This window comes from Catharus ustulatus, chromosome Z (genome assembly GCF_009819885.2).
Source record: "Catharus ustulatus isolate bCatUst1 chromosome Z, bCatUst1.pri.v2, whole genome shotgun sequence".
Lineage (NCBI taxonomy): Eukaryota > Metazoa > Chordata > Aves > Passeriformes > Turdidae > Catharus > Catharus ustulatus.
The window spans coordinates 28,417,725-28,441,681 of record NC_046262.2 but is presented as its reverse complement, the minus strand read 5'-3'; the positions used below and the strand labels follow the sequence as shown (position 1 = coordinate 28,441,681).

General features: G+C 45.4%; 1 protein-coding gene across 6 annotated transcripts in view; it reads right to left on the bottom strand.

Moving 5' to 3' along the window:
- The window catches only part of RIC1 (RIC1 homolog, RAB6A GEF complex partner 1), a 60,269-nt gene that overhangs the window by 18,749 nt on the left and 17,563 nt on the right, over positions 1 to 23,957 (bottom strand). For 4 of the 6 annotated variants that reach the window (XM_033085213.1, XM_033085208.1, XM_033085211.1 and 1 more), the window contains exons 4-10: positions 13,284 to 13,391; positions 10,174 to 10,316; positions 9,799 to 9,935; positions 6,511 to 6,602; positions 5,352 to 5,440; positions 2,944 to 3,088; positions 1,065 to 1,113 (exon numbers count right to left, since the gene is read on the bottom strand). In XM_033085213.1, the coding sequence (XP_032941104.1) occupies positions 1,065 to 1,113; positions 2,944 to 3,088; positions 5,352 to 5,440; positions 6,511 to 6,602; positions 9,799 to 9,935; positions 10,174 to 10,316; positions 13,284 to 13,391 (763 nt within the window). The remainder of the gene's footprint in view (positions 1 to 1,064; positions 1,114 to 2,943; positions 3,089 to 5,351; positions 5,441 to 6,510; positions 6,603 to 9,798; positions 9,936 to 10,173; positions 10,317 to 13,283; positions 13,392 to 23,957) is intronic. The other 2 variants (XM_033085210.1, XM_033085209.1) reach the window with 2 other exon arrangements.

Genomic DNA, 23,957 nt, shown 5'->3' with positions numbered 1-23,957 from the left:
TTATGCAAAGACACCCACATAAGTAATGACTGTTTAATTCGCAGTTTAGGGCAACAAACAAAAATTCCACAGAGCCAGGTACAATGCCCTGCCTGGTTTCAATGGATGGCCCATTAGCAGAATATCTCCCATGGAGATCAGGATCACTGCCCCCACCCTCAACAGATGGTGATAGAATAGATACCTTTTATCAAACTCTGTATTGTAACGTGTGGCTTATAATCAGGTGCGACTTATATATGGACAAAGAACGAAAACATGCCGACACCCAGAAGTGCGGCTTATAATCAGGTGCGGCTTATAATCGTGAAATTACTGTACATCAGAATCTCAATATTTGAAATGTTTTAAAAGGTACATTTAAAAGGTACTGTCATTGCATATATGTACCTCCACTTGGGATGCACGTATAGAGTCGTCAACCTTCACTGAAACAATGTCATGATAAATAAAATAAATTGTGTAGTATTTCTAAAAAAACACTCACCGTGGCTTGTATGAGGCCTTGTAGAATGTGTTTGAAATTTGTTCTAATTTAAAATTTGGTCTAATTTATTCTATTTATTGATTGATTTTATAGACTAGCAGGATTGGATTTAATGTTAACTAGTTTTTATTAAATAAACAGCAGTTAAACGTCTCTGGATGGCATAATCTGAGTAAAGTTGCTTTAACTGTCAAAGATCAGCTAGTAATTTGAGAGAAATAAGGGTGTTTACAATTAGTGTTGATCTGTGTTTCACAGCGATTTGAAATACAGCACCTGATAAAAAAGAAAAATTTAGAAAAACCAAAAGTCTTCATTTTTAGTATTAAAAGCAAAGGCAAGAAAAGGCATGTCATGTATACTTAAAGAAAAATCATCGTTGTCCCTTTTGTCTTTGATGCAATATTGCAGTTAAGAAGTGTAATAAAGGCATCTTACTACAAAAACTAATTAAGCAAAAGAAAGACAGTTTGATTTTCTGAAAATCTGTGACACTAAAAACAATTTTAAAACATCCTATTACAATATTATCCTATTTAATAGCCATGCTATTACAGTATTTTACATTCATATTTACCATGGAACTGATTTTTAGAGGGTCCTTTTTGGCACCATCAGATTGATACCTTAAAGACAAAACAGAACAAGTCTGAGTTTGCAAATAACTTCATCAGAATAGTAAATTAAACTCCTATCTTCATATTTTCATGTGGTTCTATATCAAACCTTCTCACATGGTACAGTCTGTTTGATCCATGACAAAACAAAAAAGGCAATGCAACTGTCAGATGCCTAGCATAAACGATTTGAAATACAGGTAGGGAGGAAATTTTAATATTTGCTTGCTCAAGTTTACTTCTAAGGTAATCTTCTTTTATAGACAAAGACAACTACAAAATGAAAATAATACATTTTTGTTTATATTTAAATGATCCCCTTCTAAATATCTGCCAGTGATATTTCAATATCTACAAAATTATAAAGGAAAAAGTTTTTTAAAAAAGCTAATTTGGTGAATTAATTTCTAATTACAGTAGTTTCACGACCATAAGGCGCACCGGACTATAAGGCGCACCTCCCCGGATTCGGCAAAATTCGCAACTTTGTAGATCAGATAAGGTGCACCGGACTATAAGGTGCACTTTTTTTTTTTGCAGTGAGGCCCCGCCCCCAGCTCACCCCGTGCGGTTGCTGGCCGAGGGCCCGCCTCAACCCGGCAGCCATTGGCCCCCGGGCCCGCCCCCACCCGGTAGGGGCGGTGCTGCGAGCCACCGGGCCACCCTGGACCCGGCGGCCATGGGCTCCCGGGACTGCCTGGATCCAGGAGTGGGGGTACCGCGGGCCCTCTAGCTCGCATTCACACGGCAGCCGTGGGCTCCCGGACTGCCTGGACCCAGGAGTGGGGGTACCGCGGGCTCCCTAGCCCACATTCACGCGGCAGCCATAGCTCCCCGGGACTGCCTGGACCCAGGAGCGGGGCTGCCGCCGGCCCCCTAGCCCGCATTCACGTGGCAGCCATGGGCCCCCGGGCCTGCCTGGACCCAGGAGTGGGGGTGCTGCGGGCCCCCTAGCCCGCCTTCATCCGGCAGCCATGGCTCCCCGGGGCTGCCTGGACCCAGGAGCGGGGGTGCCACCAGACCCCTAGCCCGCCTTCATCTGGCAGCCATGGGCTCCCGGGACTGCTTCCACCCGGGAAGGGGGGTGCCGCGGCCCCCCTAGCCCTCATTCATGTGGCAGCCATGGCTCCCCGGGGCTGCTTGGACCCAGGAGCGGGGGTACCACGGGCTCCCTAGCCCTCATTCACGCGGCAGCCATGGCTCCCCGGGGCTGCCTGAACCCAGGAGCGGGGGTACCGCGGGCTCCCTAGCCCGCATACACGCAGCAGCCATGGGCTCCCCAGGACTGCTTCCACCTGGGAAGGGAGGTGCCGTGGCCCCCCTAGCCCACATTCACCCGGCAGCCATGGGCTCCTGGGACTGCTTCCACCCAGGAAGGGGAGTGCCGCGGCCCCCCTAGCCCACATTCACCCGGCAGCCATGGGCTCCCGGGACTGCCTGGACCCGGGAAGGTGGGTGCCACGGCCCCCCTAGCCCACATTCACCCGGCAGCCATGGGGCCACGGCACTGCCTGGACCGGACAGGGGAGGTGCCTTGGGCCCCCTGGCCCGCCTCTACCCAGCAGGGGCAGTGCCGCGGGCCTCCAGGCCTGCCCCCAGCCGGCTGCTGTGGCACTTCCGGCTCCCCCCACAGCTCTCAGCTCACACTTCTGGTTTGTCAAATTTTGCCACTTTGTACATCAGATAAGGCGCTCAGGACTATAAGGCGCACTTCCGGGTTCGAGGGAAAATTTTAGTCAAAAGGGTGCGCCTTATAGCTATGAAATTACTGTATATGGCTACAACTGGAAAAACAAACACTTTTAATAAACTCTTTACAATGTTATTAAAAATACTCACGCAAAATCACCTCCTAAAGTACAGATAAGCTGAGCACCAAAAACACTCCATAAGGACAAACCTCCACATTCCCAGGTCACCATCACAACACAGCTATCTGGTGACCATCTGATTAGTTTAACGGGTCCTGTTTTATTCCAAATATCTGTTTAGAAGCAGACAATAAAATAAGTGAAAGCACTGCAAGTCCTTCAACTGGTTTCACCGAAAGAGTATAAACAAAAATATGTGAAAGTAAATATTTGATTTTTCAATTAACTGAGACATTCATCAAACTGACAATCTCAAAATGAATAAGTAGCAAACAAAAAATTGTTTCTTCGATGCTTGGTTTCATAAAAACTAAGAACACAGGAAAACATGCCAGAAGTACATATACTACTATAACACAACCACAAAACCAGAATTTTGATAAAATTATTTTTTGGACAATAGATGCACTTAACACAACTGTAAAACTCATTTATGGATTTGTTTTTTAACTGAAAACCAATAGACACACACATTTTCAGTTGAGGATGCAATTTACCCACTTTGTATGTTCCTCACACTCAAAAGCAGAATACTACATGAAAAAATACAGTAATTTCACGAATACAAGCCGCACCAATTTGACTAAGATTTTGCTCCTAAACCGGAAATGCGGCTAATAATCAGGAGCGGCTAATACAACCTCAGAAGTGCCTGCCAGAGTGCTGAGCCGAGCAGCTGCAAAGTCGGCATTTTGCGATTGTTACAAATCGCTACTCTGTTGCACCGTGGGTGGAGCCTGGCTCCCTGTAGGCAGCACGGGGGGCGGGGAGAGAGGCGGGAGAGCTCTCTTTCCTCCTCTGCCACAGCCCAGGGGAGAGACGGGGGGGGCCCGGCACCGGCATTGCCGTGGCCTGGGGAGGAGAGGGGGGACCCGGGCCGCCCCTACCGCGGCCCGGGGAGGTGGGGGGAAGCCGGCGCCGCCATTGCTGCGGCTCGGGGAGCCGACGGGAGCCCCGCGGAAGCCATTGCTGTGGCCCGGGGAGCCGACGGGAGCCCCGTGCAGCCATTGCCGTGGCCCGGGGAAGGGGGGGGAAGCGCGCGCCGCCATTGCTGCGGCCCGGGGAGGGGGGGGGAGCGTGCGCAGCCATTGCTGCGGCTCGGGGAGCCGACGGGAGCCCCGCGCAGCCATTGCTGCGGCCCAGGGAGGGGGGGGAAGCGCGCGCCGCCATTGCTGCGGCCCGGGGAGGGGGGGGAAGCGCGCGCCGCCATTGCTGTGGCCCGGGGAGCCGACGGGAGCCCCGCGCTGCCATTGCCGCGGCTCGGGGAGCCGACGGGAGCCCCGCGCAGCCATTGCCGCGGCTCGGGGAGCCGACGGGAGCCCCGCGCAGCCATTGCTGCGGCCCAGGGAGGGGGGGGAAGCGCGCGCCGCCATTGCTGCGGCCCGGGGAGGGGGGGGGAAGCGCGCGCCGCCATTGCTGTGGCCCGGGGAGCCGACGGGAGCCCCGCGCTGCCATTGCCGCGGCTCGGGGAGCCGACGGGAGCCCCGCGCAGCCATTGCCGCAGCTCGGGGAGCCGACGGGGTGCTTTGTTCCCGCCCGCCGCCGCCGCGGCAGGAGCGGGGAAACTCCGTCCCTGCCCGCCGCCGGCGCCACGGGCGCGGGAAAGCTCTGTCCCCGCCCGCCGCCGCTGCCGTAGGAGTGGGGGAAGCTCCGTCCCTGCCTGCCACCGCAGGGCAGCGCCGACCCGGGGTGACCGAGCCCAGTGGCAGCGGCGGCGGGCCCCGAGCGGCAGCGCCGGGCTGGGCCATCTGGCCCTGTCAGCGGCCCCTAGCGGGCCGAGCCTGCACAGCCTTAGCTCAGCCAGTAAACCCCGCCCTCCCGCGGTTCTGTTAATAATTGCACGCAGGTCCTCGCTGCGAACGACAAAGCGGCTTATATTCGGGTGCGGCTTATCTATGGACAAAAACCGAAATGTTTGCCAACACCCAGAGATGCGGCTTATATTCAGTGCGGCTTGTATTCGTGAATTTACTGTACACTGCAGTGCAGGAAGGATGCTGCATTACTCAGTATTTTTCTGTACCCTACATGTCAGTTGCTTCAAATTAATTCACAGTTCTATTATATTCATTATCAGTTTTGACAATAACCTCTCATTTCCTCAGGTAATTGAAAAGTCATTTCAAGATTAAGAACTAGTTAAAAAACCCCACAAACAAAAACCACAAACCACCCACCCAAACCCTCATATAGAAAACAGATCCAAAAATTAATTAAAAAGCAAGCAGCTAAAGTACAAAGACACATTAATTACTAAAAACAGACAGAAAATACTATTCACATCAGTAATTATGCAAGAAGTTAACTAGCCAAGGATAAAAAAATATACTATATCCTAAAAACAGCTGGAAAATTCTAGCAATAAAAGCAGCTCACCAGGATATTGTTTTGGTGTCAGTTCCAATTTATGAGAAAACTGCATGGCGCCAGTGGTGGTATCTATCGTATAAACCTGCACAGAGCCACTGGAAGACATTACACATGCTTTAAACTACAGACCATTTGGATTTCTTATCAGTTTCAAGAGGCTAAGAAAAGCTGCTTTTTCTCTTACCAATAACAAATTTACGTAACAAATGAACAGATATGTTGAATCAAGTAACAGTCAAATAATTTATGAAACAAATTTCTAAGATGCTTTCCAGAAGGTATCAGAGGACCCAAAACACCAGCCCTAGAATAATCAATGCATTAAAACTACTTCATTCTCCTAAAATACATATGTACACACAATCCTCCTATATCTATGTCTTTCAACCACCAGACGATCCATGAGGGAAGGCAGTATTTACTCTGTGTCAAAATTTCATGAGGGATGTAGTAAGGCATACTAAGACCAGTAAATTAAAGTAACTATTCCTATTTGAGAGGAAACACACACTGTATTGTTACTACAAACAAGAATACTAGTTCTTAAGAGGACAGATGAAAAATAAACCAGATTTTTAAAAATGTTGTAAAACAAAACCCAGGTAAAATACAATCAAAGAAAATAAAAAACTGCACTCTAAAGCCATCTTAAGCAGTATTATACAGGGGGAATTTGAAGGAGCAGTAAGCAAAATACCACAACTAAAAGCATTTCCACAACATTTAATTTACAAATACTCACAGTTATTCAAACAGGCAATACCCTTCTTGACCAAATCATGACTGCACAGAGTATTTTCTCAGTTGAGTGTGAAGTGCTGATTCTTATCCAATATTATTATCACTAATTACTTAAAATTGACTTTATAATCCTGCTTTGAGATTAGCTAAAATAGCAGCACTTTCTAATCCTTGCTACTGGTCAAGCCACCTTTTAATTTTTTTTCCCAGACTCGAACAGCAAACATAAATTTCAATTCAAGCAGGTAACCATTTCTTTCCACTTCTCTCCTGCCTTCTTGACAGCACATAATGCAATCTCTAGGCAGACTGATTATTTTCATCTCTACAGTTCTTGCAATACAATTTAGTAAGAAGCAATTACGTATTCAGTTTTATTATGAGACAATTTGCCCCTGCTCTCAATCAGCCCTTAAAAACTTACCTGGCACATCCAAACGCCATTAGCCTGTATTTGTTATTCACTGCCACACAAGTTCCATCAACTACATCTTGTGCCCAAACACCATGGAGCTGCTGTGGAGAAACGAATTCAGAAGATTTTTTTGTTAAATACTGCTTATATTAGTAACAGTCAGCTTCTATCCATGTACACGACATTACACATCTGTCAGTTGACCTTTACAATCTCAAAATTTCTATTAATGTCAAGATCAATTGACATAGCTCCAACAAACAAAATTCAGTAAATGCAAAACTTGTTTCATTCTTCTTAATATAAATTACAAAAAGATATCAGTATGCAAGAAAACTCTTCATAAGACCTCTTAATAACAAAATAAATCAATACCTGTAAGGCAAAAAAGTCCCTAACACAGTGGAAAAAAAAAAATCAGTAGATAGTATTAAGAACAAAGAGAAAAATAAAAACAGGAAAGTACAGCAATTTCACGATTATAAGTCGCACTTCTGGGGTGTCGGCAATGTTGAGCTCTTTGTCAATATATAAGCCACACCTGATTATAAGCCGCACTTTTGTTGGCAGCAAACTTTCACAAAGTTGCCAATTAATAAGAGAATCACTGGATCGCAGGGCTTACTGGCAAGTGCTGACTTTGGAAACATTATTTCCAAGCGAAAAAAGATACAGACAACAGCTGCAGCAGCATAACCTGCAAGTTTTATTTATAAGTGGAAAAGGACACGGTGTGGTCATTTTGCAAGCATTTCCAATGGATCTGCGTTGCATTTAAACAGCTGCTCAGCCACATGGGCGGGCAGCCGAGCTCCGAGTGGAGCCGCTCATCTGTGTGAGCATGGTCCCCCCGCTCATCTGCGCCAGCCTGGCCACCCGCTCATCCGCGTCAACACGGCTATCCCACTCATCTGCACCAGTCTGGCCACCTGCTCAGCCGCGCCAGCCCGGCCAGCTGCTCATCCGCACAAGCACGGCCACCCCGCTCCTCTGCGTGAGCATGGCCAGCTGCACAGCCGCACAAGGACGGCCAGCCACGCAGCCGCACAAGACTGAAAACACTTGAAAAAATACAGAAAAATATCACACACTTTGATCAAACTTTTAAACCACTTCATTTTTCTTTCATCAGCTGCTTCATCAGCAGCTTCATCTTCCATGAAACCTTAAAACTCTTTGCCCTCCGTATCAGAAATCTGTAGTTGGGCTATGGGGGCATCCAGCAAACCCGAACCCACATCACCCATATCTTCACAGTCAGCGTCATCAGTTTCGGTAATCTCAATGCCGTCACTGGTCAGTCCAGGAACAATGTCAGCCTTCGCAAACCCTCGGATGATAGTTGTGGCTGTTACTTTACCCCAGGCATCCAGTATCCACTGGAAGACAGTAGCATAACTTGCTCGGTGCAGCCTCCCGGTCTTGGTGTAGGAATGGTCTCCTTCTACCATCCAGTTTTCCTACAGAAATCGCAGTTTTGCCTTGAAGGAACAAACAATGCTTATGTCCAGAAGTTGCACTTCTTCGGTCAAACCACCCAGTACTACAGCAAGCTCTGAGTTCTTCTTTTTCACCATGGCTTTCACGCTTTTGGTTTTGTGGGTACGCATGGAATTGAAAATCAGCAGTCCCGGCAGCGGATGAAAGAAGCCACCCAGTCTGTGAGCATAAACTTCCATTAGCCAAGTCATTACCTGTTCATCCATCCAGCCTTTTGGATTCACTGCAACATCTATTCCCTCTGGAAATTTGTCTTTAGAGAACGTTTTTCTTTTAAAAATTACCACTGGGGGTAATTTCTGCCCATCTGATGAAACACCGAGGACAACTGTAAACGACGTCTTTTTGTTCCCTGTGGTTCTTATCGATACCGTCGATGTTCTGGTTTGCTCCACAGTTCGCGTCAGCGGCATATCGAATGTCAGGGGGACTTCGTCCATGTTGATTATGCAATGTGGTTGTATATTTTTTTCAGAGATCTTGCTTTTGCAGTAACTCTGGAATGTGGTTAACCTTTCCTTGTAGTCCGCCAGCAACTGCTGAGACACCACTGTCCTTGTACGGATAGAGAGTTGCTGTTTTTTCATGAAACAGAAGCCCCAAGACAAGTTCTGCTTTAAATTCTTCTATATGCAATTCATTTGCAATTGCTTTGCCTTGTATCTGAACAGCGACAGTAGATGAGCTTTGGCCACCTGCCCTTTGCTCAGAAATCCAGCGGCGTAGTCTGTCTTCCAGCCCTGGCCACCTTGCTTTACGGCAGCGGAAACTCTTCTTTGTCTTTCTCGTAAGATGAAGTTTGTCCTCCTGCTGTCTCCATCTGCGTACCATGCATCCATTAATGCTGAATTCTCTAGCTGCACATCTATTCCCATGTTCTTTTGCATAGTTGATCGCTTTCAGTTTAAACTTGGCATCGTATGCTGGTCTCCTCTCCGTAGCCATGCCGAGGTAACTCGACAAGGAAACTCACCCCGATAACATCCCCCACCCCTCAGTAATGCCGTCATCCACAGGCAGGCAAGAAGCTGTTCTCTGATTGGTTCATCGTCGGAACAATGGGAAACCATCGATTTCAACCCATTTTTGCTCGGGACAGCGCAGTACAAGGTAAGGGCAGATCTCACATTTTTGTTAATATATTAGCCGCTCCAGATTACTAGCCGCACTTCTGGGTTCGGACCAAAACTTTAGTCAAAATTATGCGGCTTATAATCGTGAAATTACTGTAAGTTCCCATCTACAACATCTAAGATCACAGGTATTTTAAGTGGATGGAGTTTGACATTCTTTTTGGTTTTCTGTAATGAAAAGATCTCTAACAACAAAATGTAATAGTTTTTAGGTTGAATTAGGTAAGAAAACACCTAACTTGGTAAAGATTGGTAAAACAAAATCTGAAGTATGCTTATCACTATGAGAAAGAGATAGACTTGATTAGGACTAAGTCCTAGACATAGTACTTATGATACTTAGTCATAGGGAAACTACTTCCTATCATCCCACCTGTAACTCCTAACAAGAATTCTGTTGGTCTGACACAATGAGACAGAGTCTATAATGATAATTAGAACAAATGCATGAAAATTAAATCTACTATCAATTACGGTTTCCCAGTACCAACCCTATAAAATTATGCCACAAGATGCAGTCTTGGTCTCACATCATCTCTTAAACAAGTGTTAAATTTTAGTTTATTTTTAGCTGAACAAGTTTTAAAGTAGAAAGCTAACTGAAATGCAGGTACCAAGGAAAACACATTTATTGTGCGTGGTAGAAATGCTAAAGGAAACGTACCTCAGCAGTGAATCTACTTGACATCGGTGTAATGAAACCAATTCTGCCATCATTAAAAACAACAGCAAAGCCATCAAGTGTGGCACAGTATTCCATATCTCTGATATAAACATCTTCAAATCCCAAAAGTGAACCTGCTGAGAACGTATCAGTAATTCAAAAATACGGGAACACAGAAATATTGCAAGCCAACAGACACTTCAGATGTTTACTTATTACTTCAAGAAGATAATCTAATTTAAACAGGCTATTTCATTCCTACTTACAAATGGCAAATTTTCCCATGTCTTCTTAAGAACAGAGAGAATATTTTATATTAGATGCTATGTCACTAAGAGGCAACTATATGTAAGCAATACAATCCCTAAAACCTACCTCGAGAAGACTGCAGATCTACAGAAAATGGAACTGTACACAGGTTGATGGCCTTCCTTCCATTGGTCATACCATCCCAGTGAATGAGATGGAGAAATCCATCAGCAGTAGCCACAAGCAGATCTTCTAACATGGACTGCAAACTAATAAGAGATATTTGTTAATCCCTAAAAAACTTCATCTTAAATCAATGTCACAGAAATATCAAATAATGTCACACTGTATTACTGCTTCTTGTACTAACATCATAAAGATAAACATAAATTACAAATGTACCATGCTGACAAAATATGGTATACACCTCAACTTTTCTCCAGCAATCTCAGTTCATGAACAAGTCTATATTGCTAGAGTAATTGCTTACCTGGTATACTAACTGCTGAAGATCTTTACAATACTTTTGACTAACCACAAGACATTGCTTCCAACAACCAATTACAGTAGTTTCACGAATACAAGCCGCACGGATTATAAGCCGCACCCCCGGTGTCTCGACAATGTTGCTGTCTTTGTCAATAGATAAGCCGCACCCCGAATATTAGCCGCACTTTCGTTCGTGCGCAGCTTTCACAAATTGGCCAATTAGTAACAGGATCGCGGCATAGGGGGCTTTACTGGCTCGGGGCGGGGCCAGGCAGGCTCGGCCCGCTCATGGTTGCCGACGGGGCCGGGTGGCCCAGCTCAGCGCCACGGCTCGGCGGGGCTGGCCGGGTGGTACTGCCGCCGCCGCCGGGCTCGCTGGCCCCCCTCTCCCGTCAGCACCGCCCCGCTGCCGCGTTCCCTAGCCCTGCCGGCAGCCTGCCGCCGCCCGGCTCGCTGGCCGCCGCCGCGTTCCCTAGCCCTGTCGGCGGCCTGCCGCCGCCCGGCTCGCTGGCCGCCGCCGCGTTCCCCAGCCCTGTCGGCGGCCTGCTGCCGCCCGGCTCGCTGGCCGCCGCCGCGTTCCCTAGCCCTGTCGGCGGCCTGCCGCCGCCCGCCTCGCTGGCCGCCGCCGCGTTCCCTAGCCCTGTCGGCGGCCTGCCGCCGCCGCGTTCCCTAGCCCTGCCGGCGGCCTGCCGCCGCCCGGCTCGCTGGCCGCCGCCGCGTTCCCTAGCCCTGTCGGCGGCTGGCCGCCGCCGCGTTCCCTAGCCCTGCCGGCGGCCTGCCGCCGCCCGGCTCGCTGGCCGCCGCCGCGTTACCTAGCCCTGTCGGCGGCCTGCCGCCGCCCGGCTCGCTGGCCGCCGCCGCGTTCCCTAGCCCTGCCGGCGGCCTGCCGCCGCCCGGCTCGCTGGTCGCCGCCGCGTTCCCTAGCCCTGCCGGCGGCCTGCCGCCGCCCGGCTCGCTGGCCGCCGCCGCGTTCCCTAGCCCTGTCGGCGGCCTGCCGCCGCCCGGCTCGCTGGCCGCCGCCGCGTTCCCTAGCCCTGCCGGCGGCCTGCCGCCGCCCGGCTCGCTGGCCGCCGCCGCGTTCCCTAGCCCTGTCGGGGGCCTGCCGCCACCGCGTTCCCTAGCCCTGTCGGCGGCCTGCCGCCGCCCGGCTCGCTGGCCGCCGCCGCGTTCCCTAGCCCTGTCGGCGGCCTGCCGCCGCCCGGCTCGCTGGCCGCCGCCGCGTTCCCTAGCCCTGTCGGCGGCCTGCCGCCGCCCGGCTCGCTGGCCACCGCCGCGTTCCCTAGCCCCGCCAGCGGGCTCTCCGGCCGCGGCGCGCCGCGTTCCCTAGCCCCGCCGGCGGGCTCGCCGGCCGCGGCGCGTTCCCTAGCCCCGCCGGCGGGCTCGCCGGCCGCGCCGCGTTCCCTAGCTCCGCCGGCGGGCTCGCCGGCCGCGGCGCGCCGCGTTCCCTAGCCCCGCCGCCGGGCTCGCCGGCCGCGGCGCGTTCCCTAGCCCCGCCGCCGGGCTCGCCGGCCGCCCCCTCCCGTCTGCACCGCCGCCGCGTTTCCTCGCCCTGGCCGGCACTGCAGGCCCCCGCACCGCCGGGCTCCCCCACGCTGCTGGCCCCGATTCTGCTGGGCTTCCCCCGCTGCCAGGCAGCCCCACCCGCCGGCCTTCCTGCTTCTGACATGCTCCCCTGCACTGCTAGCCCCAGTTCTCCCGGGCTCCCCCGCCATGCTGGCTCAGGCTCTGCCGCCCTCCCTGCCCCGCCCTGCTGGCTCAGGCTCTGCCGCCCGCCCCCCACACTGCTGGCCCCGCCTCTGCCAGGCTTTCCCACCTCAGCCGGGGCCGGCCGGGCTCCAGCTTGGCTTGGGGCTGCCGCGGGCTCTCACTTCCGTGTTGGCAGCTTTTAGAATTTTGTTAATAGATTAGCCGCCCCGGAATATTAGCCGCACTTCCGGGTTTCCACCAAAATTTTGTTCAAATTGGTGCGGCTTGTATTCGTGAAATTACTGTACTCAACTATCCCAGAAAACTAACAATACTGCCTAGGCTATAAATAATTCACAATACATTTTAAACCGTGGTTGAAACAAATTGATGAAGGAGAATTAGACTCCTAAATTCCTCCTTAAACATTTTCAAAATCCCAACAACTACTGTTAATCTACTTGCATGCGAAGCCTTTTCCAGTGTATACTGCATGCCTTCCAAAACCCATTTACTCCTAAGAAACCTGTTCCCCAATTTCACTATGTTACTTTTCCACCTCACTCCAATGCCAGGAAGTTTCACCAGCTTTTCACACTTGCATACTTGGCACGTTCAAAATTTCTTTATAGGACCACAAAAAAGCAAGAGGTAAAAAAAAAGGACAAAAGTGAACTCTTTGCAGCCATCTGGAGAAATGCTGAAATGCTGGATACAGTTTTGCTCTAACCTATCAATGTCTCTATAAAATCTCTAGTAAAGACTTTGAGCTTAAGGACAAACTCATTTATAGTAATACACAGTAATACTGAGAATACTACATACTTCTATACGCCAAAAACATTAGTATAGCCAAGCACAGAAAGAATTCTTGAACAGCAATTCACTTTCTCCCCTCCTCAGACTTACTAGTTGCTAAAAGTAACTTACTAATATTAGTCCTTACTATTAATAAGCCTAAAAACTTACTAGAAGCCTTTTTTCCATCCAGTTTTCCCTTTACTTTTTAAAATGTAGTGGTATACATGGAAAATATCTCAAGACCCAATTAATGAGCATACCTTGTGATAGAGGCTTGTAAGTCCAGCACTTTCTTCATTTCTAGATTTAATGAAGGAGCACATTGCTCTTCCTTATAATGTGGGGTTCCCTTCAGATGTGGGCTTCCTCTAAAATACAAGAGAAATACTAGAATTAAAATAGGTTGTCCCTCAAAAGACACAAGGGTTATAATGGTCTTTTTTCCCCCATATCTATATGTATACACATCCTCCCCTCCAACCAGTCACATGCAATCTGCCACAAGCAGCTCTAAGTATCCAGGATGTAATTTTGGTGCTAAAAGTTTAGTCTATCCTATCATCCTCTACGTCCTCAGAGTATATAGGCAAAGTAAGACAATGAACAGATAATGAACATTACAGTAGCTGTACGCCTGCCTTAGTACTTCTAAAATAAGCGGTATGTATCCGTGAAAAATCTGATTTAATCTGTTACAGTAATTAAATACGCTGAATTCTTAAATAGCTCAAAATCATTCTTTTTCAAGATGCATTACAGATAATACAGACTGCAAAATGATTATGCTTCTTCCATTCCTTTTGCCAGATCACTGTTTATAATATAAATTCAGCATTCATAACACAAGCTGACATCTATCACAGTATTTCACAGGAATACTCCTCTCTGCAGCGAATTACAGTAATTTCACGACTATAAAGCACACCAGATTATAAGGTGCACTTCCTGGTGTCAGCAAATTTCCGAACTTTGTCAATATATAAGGCACACTGGAGTATAAGGCGGGTTTTTTTTTTTTTTTTTTTTTTTTCAGCGAGGATCCGCGCACAACGAAGTAATGAATTAGTAACAGAATCGTTCAATCACAGGGTTTACTGGCAGGTGCTCAATTTGCAAACAGTTTTCACAGATTGGCATAGCCTTTAAACACAGCCCCAGGTGCCCTTCCCGTGCCAAAGGCCCAAGCACTCCCACCCTCCCCTGCCTCCAGCTGGCGCGGCTCCATGCAGCTTGTGGCTCGCACTTCCGGGTTGTCAGCAAATTTCCGAGTTTTGTCCGTATATAAGGCGCACTGGATTATAAGGCATGCTTCTGGGTTTCGATCAAAATTTTAGTCAAATGGGTGCACCTTATAGTCGTGAAATTAATGTAACTAGTTTTTAACCTAAGACCTACTAAGAAGAGATGACTGAACACTGATTCCGTCCCTTTAAACAGACCATTATATAATATGAGCTTCTAAATGTAGAAAGTTTCTTATTCTTATCTCCCACATTTCATTCATTACATTACAACAGCATTATATATTATTATACATCATTATTAAAGTATTCCTTAGACAACTGGGTTATCAGATGTGCCACGTGCTTCTTTAACGTTTTTCTTTAATGAAAGCTGACCTACAGTCCTAAGTATTGTAAGATGCCATCGAGCCCATCTATCTAATGAGTACTATGCTAGTAAGCAAAGCAAACTATGAATGAAACAGGCACTGCAGACAAGTCAGAATTAATAGTAACTTACTTTTAATTTACATCAGGGTAGCAAATACTACTGCTCAAGACATGGTAGAAACCTAAGCAGATGGAGCTTCAGAGAAGTGTGACAGCACAACAACAATACATTAAACTCTTTCCTGTCTTGTTTATCTCAGTAGATATCAAGTTCCTTAATTCATTACCATTTTATAGCAATGTGAAATTCATATCTGTTATTCCTTATAGGCCACTACACCTTTCCTTATGCTAGCTAAGGTAAAACCAAGGCAACCTTTGAAAATCTGGAATTAGCAGATGGAAGTAGTATAACTTTTCCAGAACGAAACTATGGAGGCTGTGAAAAATTACATCGAAAAATGAGAAAAATTGCTATAATGTTAGTTAATCTACCACCAAAAGATGGCAACTTGCACAAATTTAAATTATTAGAATGTCTGGTTTGCATTTTGAACAAAAATTAATTGCAAAAGGCAACTGTCTTAGGAAAGATCTAGCTGTTCATCTAAGTTAGTTAGCCTGAACTGACAGGAATCATGAAAAAGTACAGTAATTTCACGAATACAAGCCGCACTGACTATAAGCCGCATCTCCGGGTGTTGGCAAACACTTTGTTCTTTGTCCATACACAAGCCGCACCCAATTATAAGCCGCTCTGTCGCTTGCAGCAAGGACCCGCGTGCAACAAAGTTGCCAAATAGTAACAGAATCGCGGGATGGCAGGGTTTACTGGCTCAGCTCGGGTCGTAAGGGCTCGGGGCTGCTGATGGGGCCAGGTGGCTCAGCTCGGCGCTGCCGCTCAGGGTCGGCTGCTGCCGCCGCTGGGCTCGCTTGCCCCGGCGGCATGCGGGGATGGGAGCCCCCCGCCTCCCCCCGAGCCGCAGGGCCAGCAGAAGGGAGCCCCCCGCATCCCACGGGGCCAACAGGAGGGAGCCCCCCGCCTCCCCCTGAGCTGCGGGGCCAGCAGGAGGGAGCCCCCCGCCTCCCTCCACCCTGTGCTGCCGGCACAGAGCCGGGTTCCACCCGCCGCGAAACAGAGTAACCAATTTGTAACAATCACGCAGTCCCGGGTTTTACCGGCAGGTGCTCGACTCGGCACTTCAGTTTGCACTTCGGGGTTGGAAATGTCAGAAAATTATTCACATATTAGCCGCCCCTGAGCGTAAGCTGCATTTCTGGGGTGGGAGTAAAATTTTAGTCAAAATGGTGCGGCTTGTAATCGTGAAATTACTTTAATTTCTTTTTCCAGTAATACTAGCATGGTGGGGTTGTTGTAGTGTTTTTTAAAACTTACAAAACCCCAGGTATTTGGAGGTAGGCTTTTCAACCCACACAGACATACAAATCCAGAGAGTATACTCCCACATTATATGAAATTATTTTGGTTTATCAACAATCAGTGATACAAACTGAATCATGCAAACAAATGACAAACTGAGATGAAAGGGTTGAGTAATGCAGAAATGTTAGGTAGGTACGAGACACAACACGTCTATTTTAACTGACCAAAGGACATAACCAAGTATAAACTCAGTATTTCTGCACAGCACAAATTACAAAGCCAGAATGGTAACAATATGGTTTAAAAGACATCTTTTGCAGGAAGAAAAATTTCAAGTCTCCACATAGGGTGGCTTTTTTTCCTTCAACACCTTTCATAAATACAATAGCTTGCAAGAATATTTGAATATTTCCAGTTTCACGAGACAGTTTTAGCAAATTGGTCACAAGCTGAGGCATCTTATCTTTTCTACTGGGGCACTATCACTCCTGACCCAAAAAGGGTTCTTTTATCCAACTTGCAAGAGGTCGATCCACAGAGAGTTGAGGTGCATCACCTTGACTGAAACTCCAAAACTGCCACTATCTCAATTCATTGACTGTGATTATGTCTAATTCATCAATTCAAGAAGAAATCCCTAGTATGGGTTCAAAGGAGGTGCTACTGAAAGTACACTGTGTTCATGAAGTCCACATCTGCATGAGTCAGCCTTACTGGCAGAGTTCCTCTGACCTTTAAACGAAGAATGCACACAGATGACTGAGGCAGGAAAGAATGTTGGTCTGAGCTGCCACATCAGCATCTGCTGTGGTTGCAGCCAAACTTTAAGTAACTCACTTTTGCAGAAGAATTGAGAGGAGTACATTCCAGTGACTGACCAGTTGCATGTCAAATCAAATACAATCACTGCTATTTGCATGGCATCTGTTAATGTAACTAAGCCTGTGAATAAATCTCTTAGAACTGAGGAAAACCTGCAACCTAAGAAAATCTCAAACATGGAAAGATTAGGGATGCTGTTTTTAAAAGCCCCATCACACAAAACTTAAACTAAACTGAAGTAAGAGGCAGCACCATGCAAAAGCAGTGTCAGATAGACTCCTCAACTGGTAGGAAGAATTTCTTTGAAGTTCGTTATCTGAAATGGTGGGAAGCTCAGCAAGGAAACAGGACATCTGCCTGCTAATTTTTTCAGATGCACAGTACTGCATTTATGGCCTCCACTAATTGCACAGCAATTAAGTCATACAACATGACACACAGACAAAATTCACTCAAAAATAGTACTAACAAATTTGTCACTGCTACCAAAAATTTCTAAGAAAAACCTTAAGAAGTTAAATGTAGCAGAATCTGAAAGCATGCTCTTAAAGATTTCTTTATAATTGCAATTAAGGTACATAACACATATTATTTTTACGTCTGTTATAAGTGTTTAAAAATAATGTCCACTGTTTTCTGTTTAGTAAGGGAGAATTCTAGTCCAGAGACTGAATTAGCGTTAAATTTATATTTAAGTTTCCACTGTACTGTTTGGGGTAATCATAATACAGTAATTTCACGAATACAAGCCGCACCATTTTGACTAAGATTTGGTTCCCAAACCAGAAATGCGGCTAATACTCAGGAGCAGATAATATGTGAATAATTTTCTGAAATTTACAACCTCAGAAGTGCCAGCCAAAGTGCTGAGCAGAGCAGCTGCAAAGTCGGCATTTCGTGACTGTTACAAATTGTTACTCTGTTGCGCCGCAGGTGGAGCCTGGCTCCCTGCAGGCAGCACAGGGGGCGGGGAGAGAGGAGGGAGAGCTCTCTCCTTCCCTCCTCTGCCGCAGGCCGGGGGAGAGACAGGAGGGCCCCGTGCCACCATTGCTGCAGCCTGGGGAGCTGGCGGGGGCCCCGTGCCACCATTGCCGCGGCTCGGGGAGGAGGCGGGGTGCTCTGTCCCCGCCTCCCACCACCGCCGCGGGAGCGAGGGGGGCTCCGTCCCTGCCTGCCACCATGGGGCAGCGCTGGGCCATGGTGACCGAGCCCAGTGGCAGCGGCGGCTGGCCCCGAGCGGCTCCGCCAAGCGGCAGTGCCGGGCTGGGCCACCTGGCCCCGTCGGTAGCCCCAAGCAGGCCGAGCCTGCACAGCCTTAGCTGAGCCAGTAAACCCCGCCCTGCCGTGGTTCTGTTACTATTTGGCAACTTTGTTGCACACGGGTCCTTGCTGTGAACGACAGAATGGCTTATACTCGGGTGCGGCTTATTTATGGACAAAGAACGAAATATTTGCCAACACCCAGAGATGCAGCTTATACTCAGTGCGGCTTGTATTCGTAAAATTACTGTAGTACAGTTGGTAGTTATTGTTGGATAATAGTTTAGAAAAACTCAGAAATGCTCCAAGTCAAAAAATACAGTACTTAAAAGAAAAAATTGTGGCTAATGGTAAACAATGTATTACTTAAACAAACAGACAACAAACAAGGCAGTAGCATTCTAATTAGCTAAACCATGCAAATAACGAAGACATTTCACTAAAGAAAAGATGAAATATTTCAGACAATTAAGAATTATTTCTGGAACAACTGTTCGATACAAACAAGGTAAAATATTTTTATATTACTTTTGGGCAATGATATTCTTAGTTGTTCCTGATAAAATGGCTTCTTCAGTAATACTTGGAGTGGGAGGGAAGGGACAAGAAGATTAAAAATCATGATGTTTCAGCAATTAATGGCACTATTTATACGACAAAACCAGGGCAGTACTTCTAAAATAATTTACATCACCAAGAACTCCAAGCTGCTCTCCTTTAAGGCAAGAAGGCAAAAAAATTGACAACAGCATTATCGCTGCATTAGCACAATTACACAATGTTTACTAACCATTTTTTACAATAGCTCATGTGAACACTTCAGTTAATGTTCACACTGAAAAGCTAAGGACTTTATTTTTTTAATACCTGATTCAAAGAGCCTGCATCATCACCTGTGAGCTTCGATTTTCATGCAAATAGCATCTCACTCCTAAACCTGCATCTCTCCATCACACACTGCAGGCAGTCACCAGCTGAGGATTATGTATGTCTGGCTGGATGCAGGGCATACAGATTGGCAATAGCTGTACCAGTAAAATTAAAATGGATTTATGGTAGCAACTATTAAGAGTAGGTGTTTAAAAAGTAATTCTTAGTATAGTCTTTACTACACTATTAGGTAGTGGCAGATTTCTGCAGTTTGAGAAAAGAAACAGCTATCTAGTATATTAATAAATTATTCATATAAACCAGCAAAATTGTTTACCAAATTATTATTTCAGTTGCAAAGATTTCCTGACAACAGTTACAGATCACAGAATCACAAGGTTGGAAGAGACCTTCAAGATCACTGAGTCCAGCCCATGCCCTAGCACCTCAACTAAACCATAGCACTGAGTGCCATATCCAGTCTTTTTTTAAACACATCCAGGGATGGTGACTCCACCACCTCCCTAGGCAGACCATTCCAGTACTTAATCACACTTTCAGTAAAATTTTTTTTTTTCCTAACATGCAACCTAAATTTCCCTTAAATTAAGAGGTTGAAACCTCTTGAACCACATCACAAGTCTGCAAGTGCCATAATGGTTAATAAAAAGTTCTTCAGCTAATCTAGTTTTAAAAATATATTTTCCAAACACTGCCAAAATCTTACAGGGAAAACCACAATGGTGAAGTTCAGCAGAAGCTTAATTCTGAGCAAAAATTACCTAATAAGTTAATTAACCATATACCTCATTGATTACCCTCGCAGAGTTTGAAGTTCAAAACCTTTGTACATACTAATCTTCAGTTCATTCAGTCAGAAAATAGAAGTCCACTGATGAGGTAATTTATAGCACCTATAAACCATCAGGCTAAAGAAAAGGAGATAACTTTCAAAAATGTCAGAGAGAGTAAGACATGAATAGAGTAACCAGGAGTATAAGCAACAATACAGCATTCTAAACCAGTCTATAAACTAGTTTCTTCACATATTCATACTGGTTAGATAACAACTTCAATTTTTAAAGCACTTTCAGAGACTTAATAATCTACACTATTGAGGTCTTATTCTAAATTTACACAACATTCATATCACTCCCCAAATTCAGGCTCCATTTGAGGATATGAAGAAAACTGACAGAAGACTCCAATTACCACATTTAGTTAACTACCCATGTAAAGCTTTTCTATTTTGTCTTTTTTGAAAGGCAAAAATACATGTTCTTCAAGTGAAAAAACTTTAGTTACAGTAATTTCACGACTATAAGGCGCACCCTTTTGACTAAAATTTTCCCCTGAAACCAGAAGTGTGCCTTATAGTCCGGTGCACCTTATATGATCTACAAAGTTGCGACATTTGCCACCCCGGAAGTGTGAGCCGTGAGCTGTGGGGGGAGTCGGCAGTGCCGCAGCAGCCGGGTGGAGGTGGGCCCAGGGGCCCGCGGCATTGCGCCTGTTGGGTCCAGGTGGGCCTGGGGGCCAATGGTTGCCGGGTGGAGGTGGGGCCTCGGCCAGAAACCGCGCAGGAGGAGTTGGGGGCGGAGCCTTGCTGCAAAAAAAGTGCGCCCTATAGTCGGGTGTGCCTTAGATGATCTACAAAGTTGCAAATTTTGCCGACTCCCGGGAGGTGCGCCTTATAGTCTGGTGCGCCTTATGGCCGTGAAATTACTGTACTCTCCTTGGCAAACCTCTAGACAGAAATATGAATCAGTTCAGTACAGAGAAGCCTCTACTATGATGGTGTTACTCGTCTCTTCACTGTCAAACAAACATAAGAATAGCCCCACAAATTTGTATGGAAACTCCTCAAAAAGATACCACTGTACCTTGACACAGCTTACAAAGTTGCAAATTTGCTTCTAAGCATTGTCACTTTCTTTAAGCAATTGCAGGCAGAGACAAATTCTATTTTAATATGCTACTATCTTACCTTACATACATTATTTTTCATGTTTTGTCTTGTAGATACTTTAATAATTGGATGGTAGAACCAGATTAAACTAATTGAAGCAGAACTTTGTACTTGTGCTCACTGTAGGAAAATATTCCAGAATGTGGGCTAATGGCCAATACTGAGCCTCTTCCAGATCTGCTCTGAACTGGAGCAAAGCACCCAAGAGCTGGAATGAAACTGCAGGCTACTCTGGCTCAATTCAAAAAGAAACACCATACAATTACTGCTTTTTCCCCCATTTTTAGTCTCACAAATTAGGCAGGAAAATATAAGTTTTCATTAAGCATGAAAGTTCACTCCAAGAACAGACTGGCAATTCCTAGCCAAATATCAACAGTGCCAGAAAAATACTCTTTGATAGAAAAACTACATCCCTAAAATATCACAATTTGACAAAAAACTACCAATGGATTCCAGCAATAAAAATAAAAAGTTTCCTTTTTTATATATAAATATTCATATGTGGAACTTACAGCATAAGCACTTGTTTTATCATACAAATCCAGTAATAAGCTTTTACATATAATATTTGTAATACCAAATAGGTTAGTTGACTAACTCTTACTATACCAACATGAGTAGATCTTATATAAATTAAATCTTTAAAGGCATAAAATAGTGTTTAAGAAGTTTCCCTTCTTAAAGTATTTAGCATATTCTAAATTTCCTAAGAGCTATGTCCTCAGTTACTAATACAACAAGCTTCAACAGTTTTATGGGCTCCAGCCACAAATGCTAATTTTGGATTTCAGTACTTCCATTAAAACATCGAATTTCAGAATATAAAGACCATTACAACTGGTTGATATGAAAAGGAGGAAATCAAGCCAAATGTGCATTTTTAAAAAGGAAATAAATTTTCCTAGGCTCTGACTCTGTCTGGTTTAAAACAAACAACAGCAGTGTGCAAGGGAAGTTCACTCAACCTTATTTTCAAAATCTCTATATTTCATAATACTGAAAGACAAAGAAAAGCAAAGACTCTGGCACTCAAACTGGATGGCATCTTAGCCTCAATTCACATTTCAGCTCTTTTACTAAACGTGTACTGATTAGACTGAGGAAAGAAGAGAGACTTGGTCCTGAAAATAAATCACACTGTGATTAGATACATTACAGTGCATATTGAGTTATAAAAAGCACAAATGTTTCTGTCATTTTTCATACAGTTTTGTTTTGTTTTCCACCTTGAAGCATTTTGTTTAAATTGGAAAGTAAGTGCAATTACAGTTTACACAACAGTTGTATGCTAGAATAGTTCTGTTAACACACCAAATACAGGCAAGCTCTTCTGTACCATCTTGCTCAACAGCTACAAATAGTAACTACTCTGTATAAAAGTACCTATGAATTGGAAGGAGATTTTCTCCACATACATCCCTCTCCCATACAGACAAATGATGAGTGATATTGACTTTCAGCAACTTCTTTGATCCTTTTCCTCAAATCAAAGCTAAAGCATTATTAAGCAAATTTTAAAGCAGTTATTAAGAAAATACCAACACCACATGAAGTTTCTTCAATTACCAGTCCCTATCTTGTGAAGACTGCAAAAAACAGTTGAAGTCAAAAAATTATCTATCACATACCTAATTACCTGCTTTTCTGACTACCCACTTTTTCTTTAATTTATGGTAAAATATGCACATTTTGTTCAAGTGAGAGCTAAGATGACAAGAGAATTTAAACACAATCATTCTCAATGTTTTCACCTACCTGTTAACAAACCTAGCTGCAATTTCAACTTCAGGATATTGACTAAATTAGGAAATTCTGCACTGGACCAGTATTTTGGTGCAGCTGAGGACATTACTGGTGTGAATTCCCAGTGCGCAACCACCTCATATATTGACATGCATGGCTTAAGAATTCTATTCAAGAAGAAGCAGTATTAAGAGGGTTCCCTTTCTCATTGAAGTAATTTCTCATTGAAATTCTGTATTTCTATCAAAACTGGCCACTATCATTTAAAGAAAGGCTACTAAAGAAACTTCTGCTTACAAAAAATTAGTAGATATGGGCTGTTAACAAGCATTAAGAATTAGTCATAACTTTAAAAAGTAGAACACGACTGAACATCCATTTCAGTTTTTACTAGCTTGTTTCCAGCAGCTGTCACTTTGCCAATGCAAGGACACCGTCAGACTTTTTACAAAAGTTATCACTCTCTCTCTCACTTGGCCTAGCACAGGTAAATAGTCACATAAGATAGAGCTGGAAGAGTCCTAATTAATATCTCCATATCTTTACCCTGAACTATAAGATTTATACAAGTATCACTGAACAGTCACTTCATGCTTTTCAACAACTCAGTGTAGCTACTCTGTACTACCTCAAGGTGACTATTTTCTAATGCCAGCCTTTAACTAAATGCCAACTTGCAAACTAAGCTACTAGAATCCAGGGCAGGGGACAGGGAGGGGTAAAAAAGGGAGATAGGCAGGTTCAGTTGCCCCAACAAGTCAGCAACCCGACTTTACTTAAGTCACAGTTGCATAATCACTGCTGCCAACACAGAGGAAGGAGCCAAGAACACACTGTTATGGGGGGAGAAAACAGTAAGATGTCCCCTTTCAAGCATGAGGTAAGTCACATACAAGGCCTTTCACTGATCTATAATGGCTTCAGAGTGAAGAAAACTAATCTGGTATTGCTCAGCCCAGCAGAAATGAAATCCAAGCATTTCACTGAAATAATGCCTCTGGAAAATGAACATATGTCAAAAGAAAGATAAAAATTTCAATTTTAGCTTTGGGTCTCATTGGTATGTTTGTTCATTTTAGATTGGAGGTTTTTAGTTTGATGAATCCCCTGCCAAGTATTTGTTCTACAAAGCAAATTAGTGAGACTGCCTACAGGCAGTGCACTTTATCTGCACCTGCAAATAAAAAGTTCATCCCATTTTAATAACTTAAATAATCATTTGACATTAATCATAGGAGGACAGTTCACCCACAAATTACTGTCTTTCTTT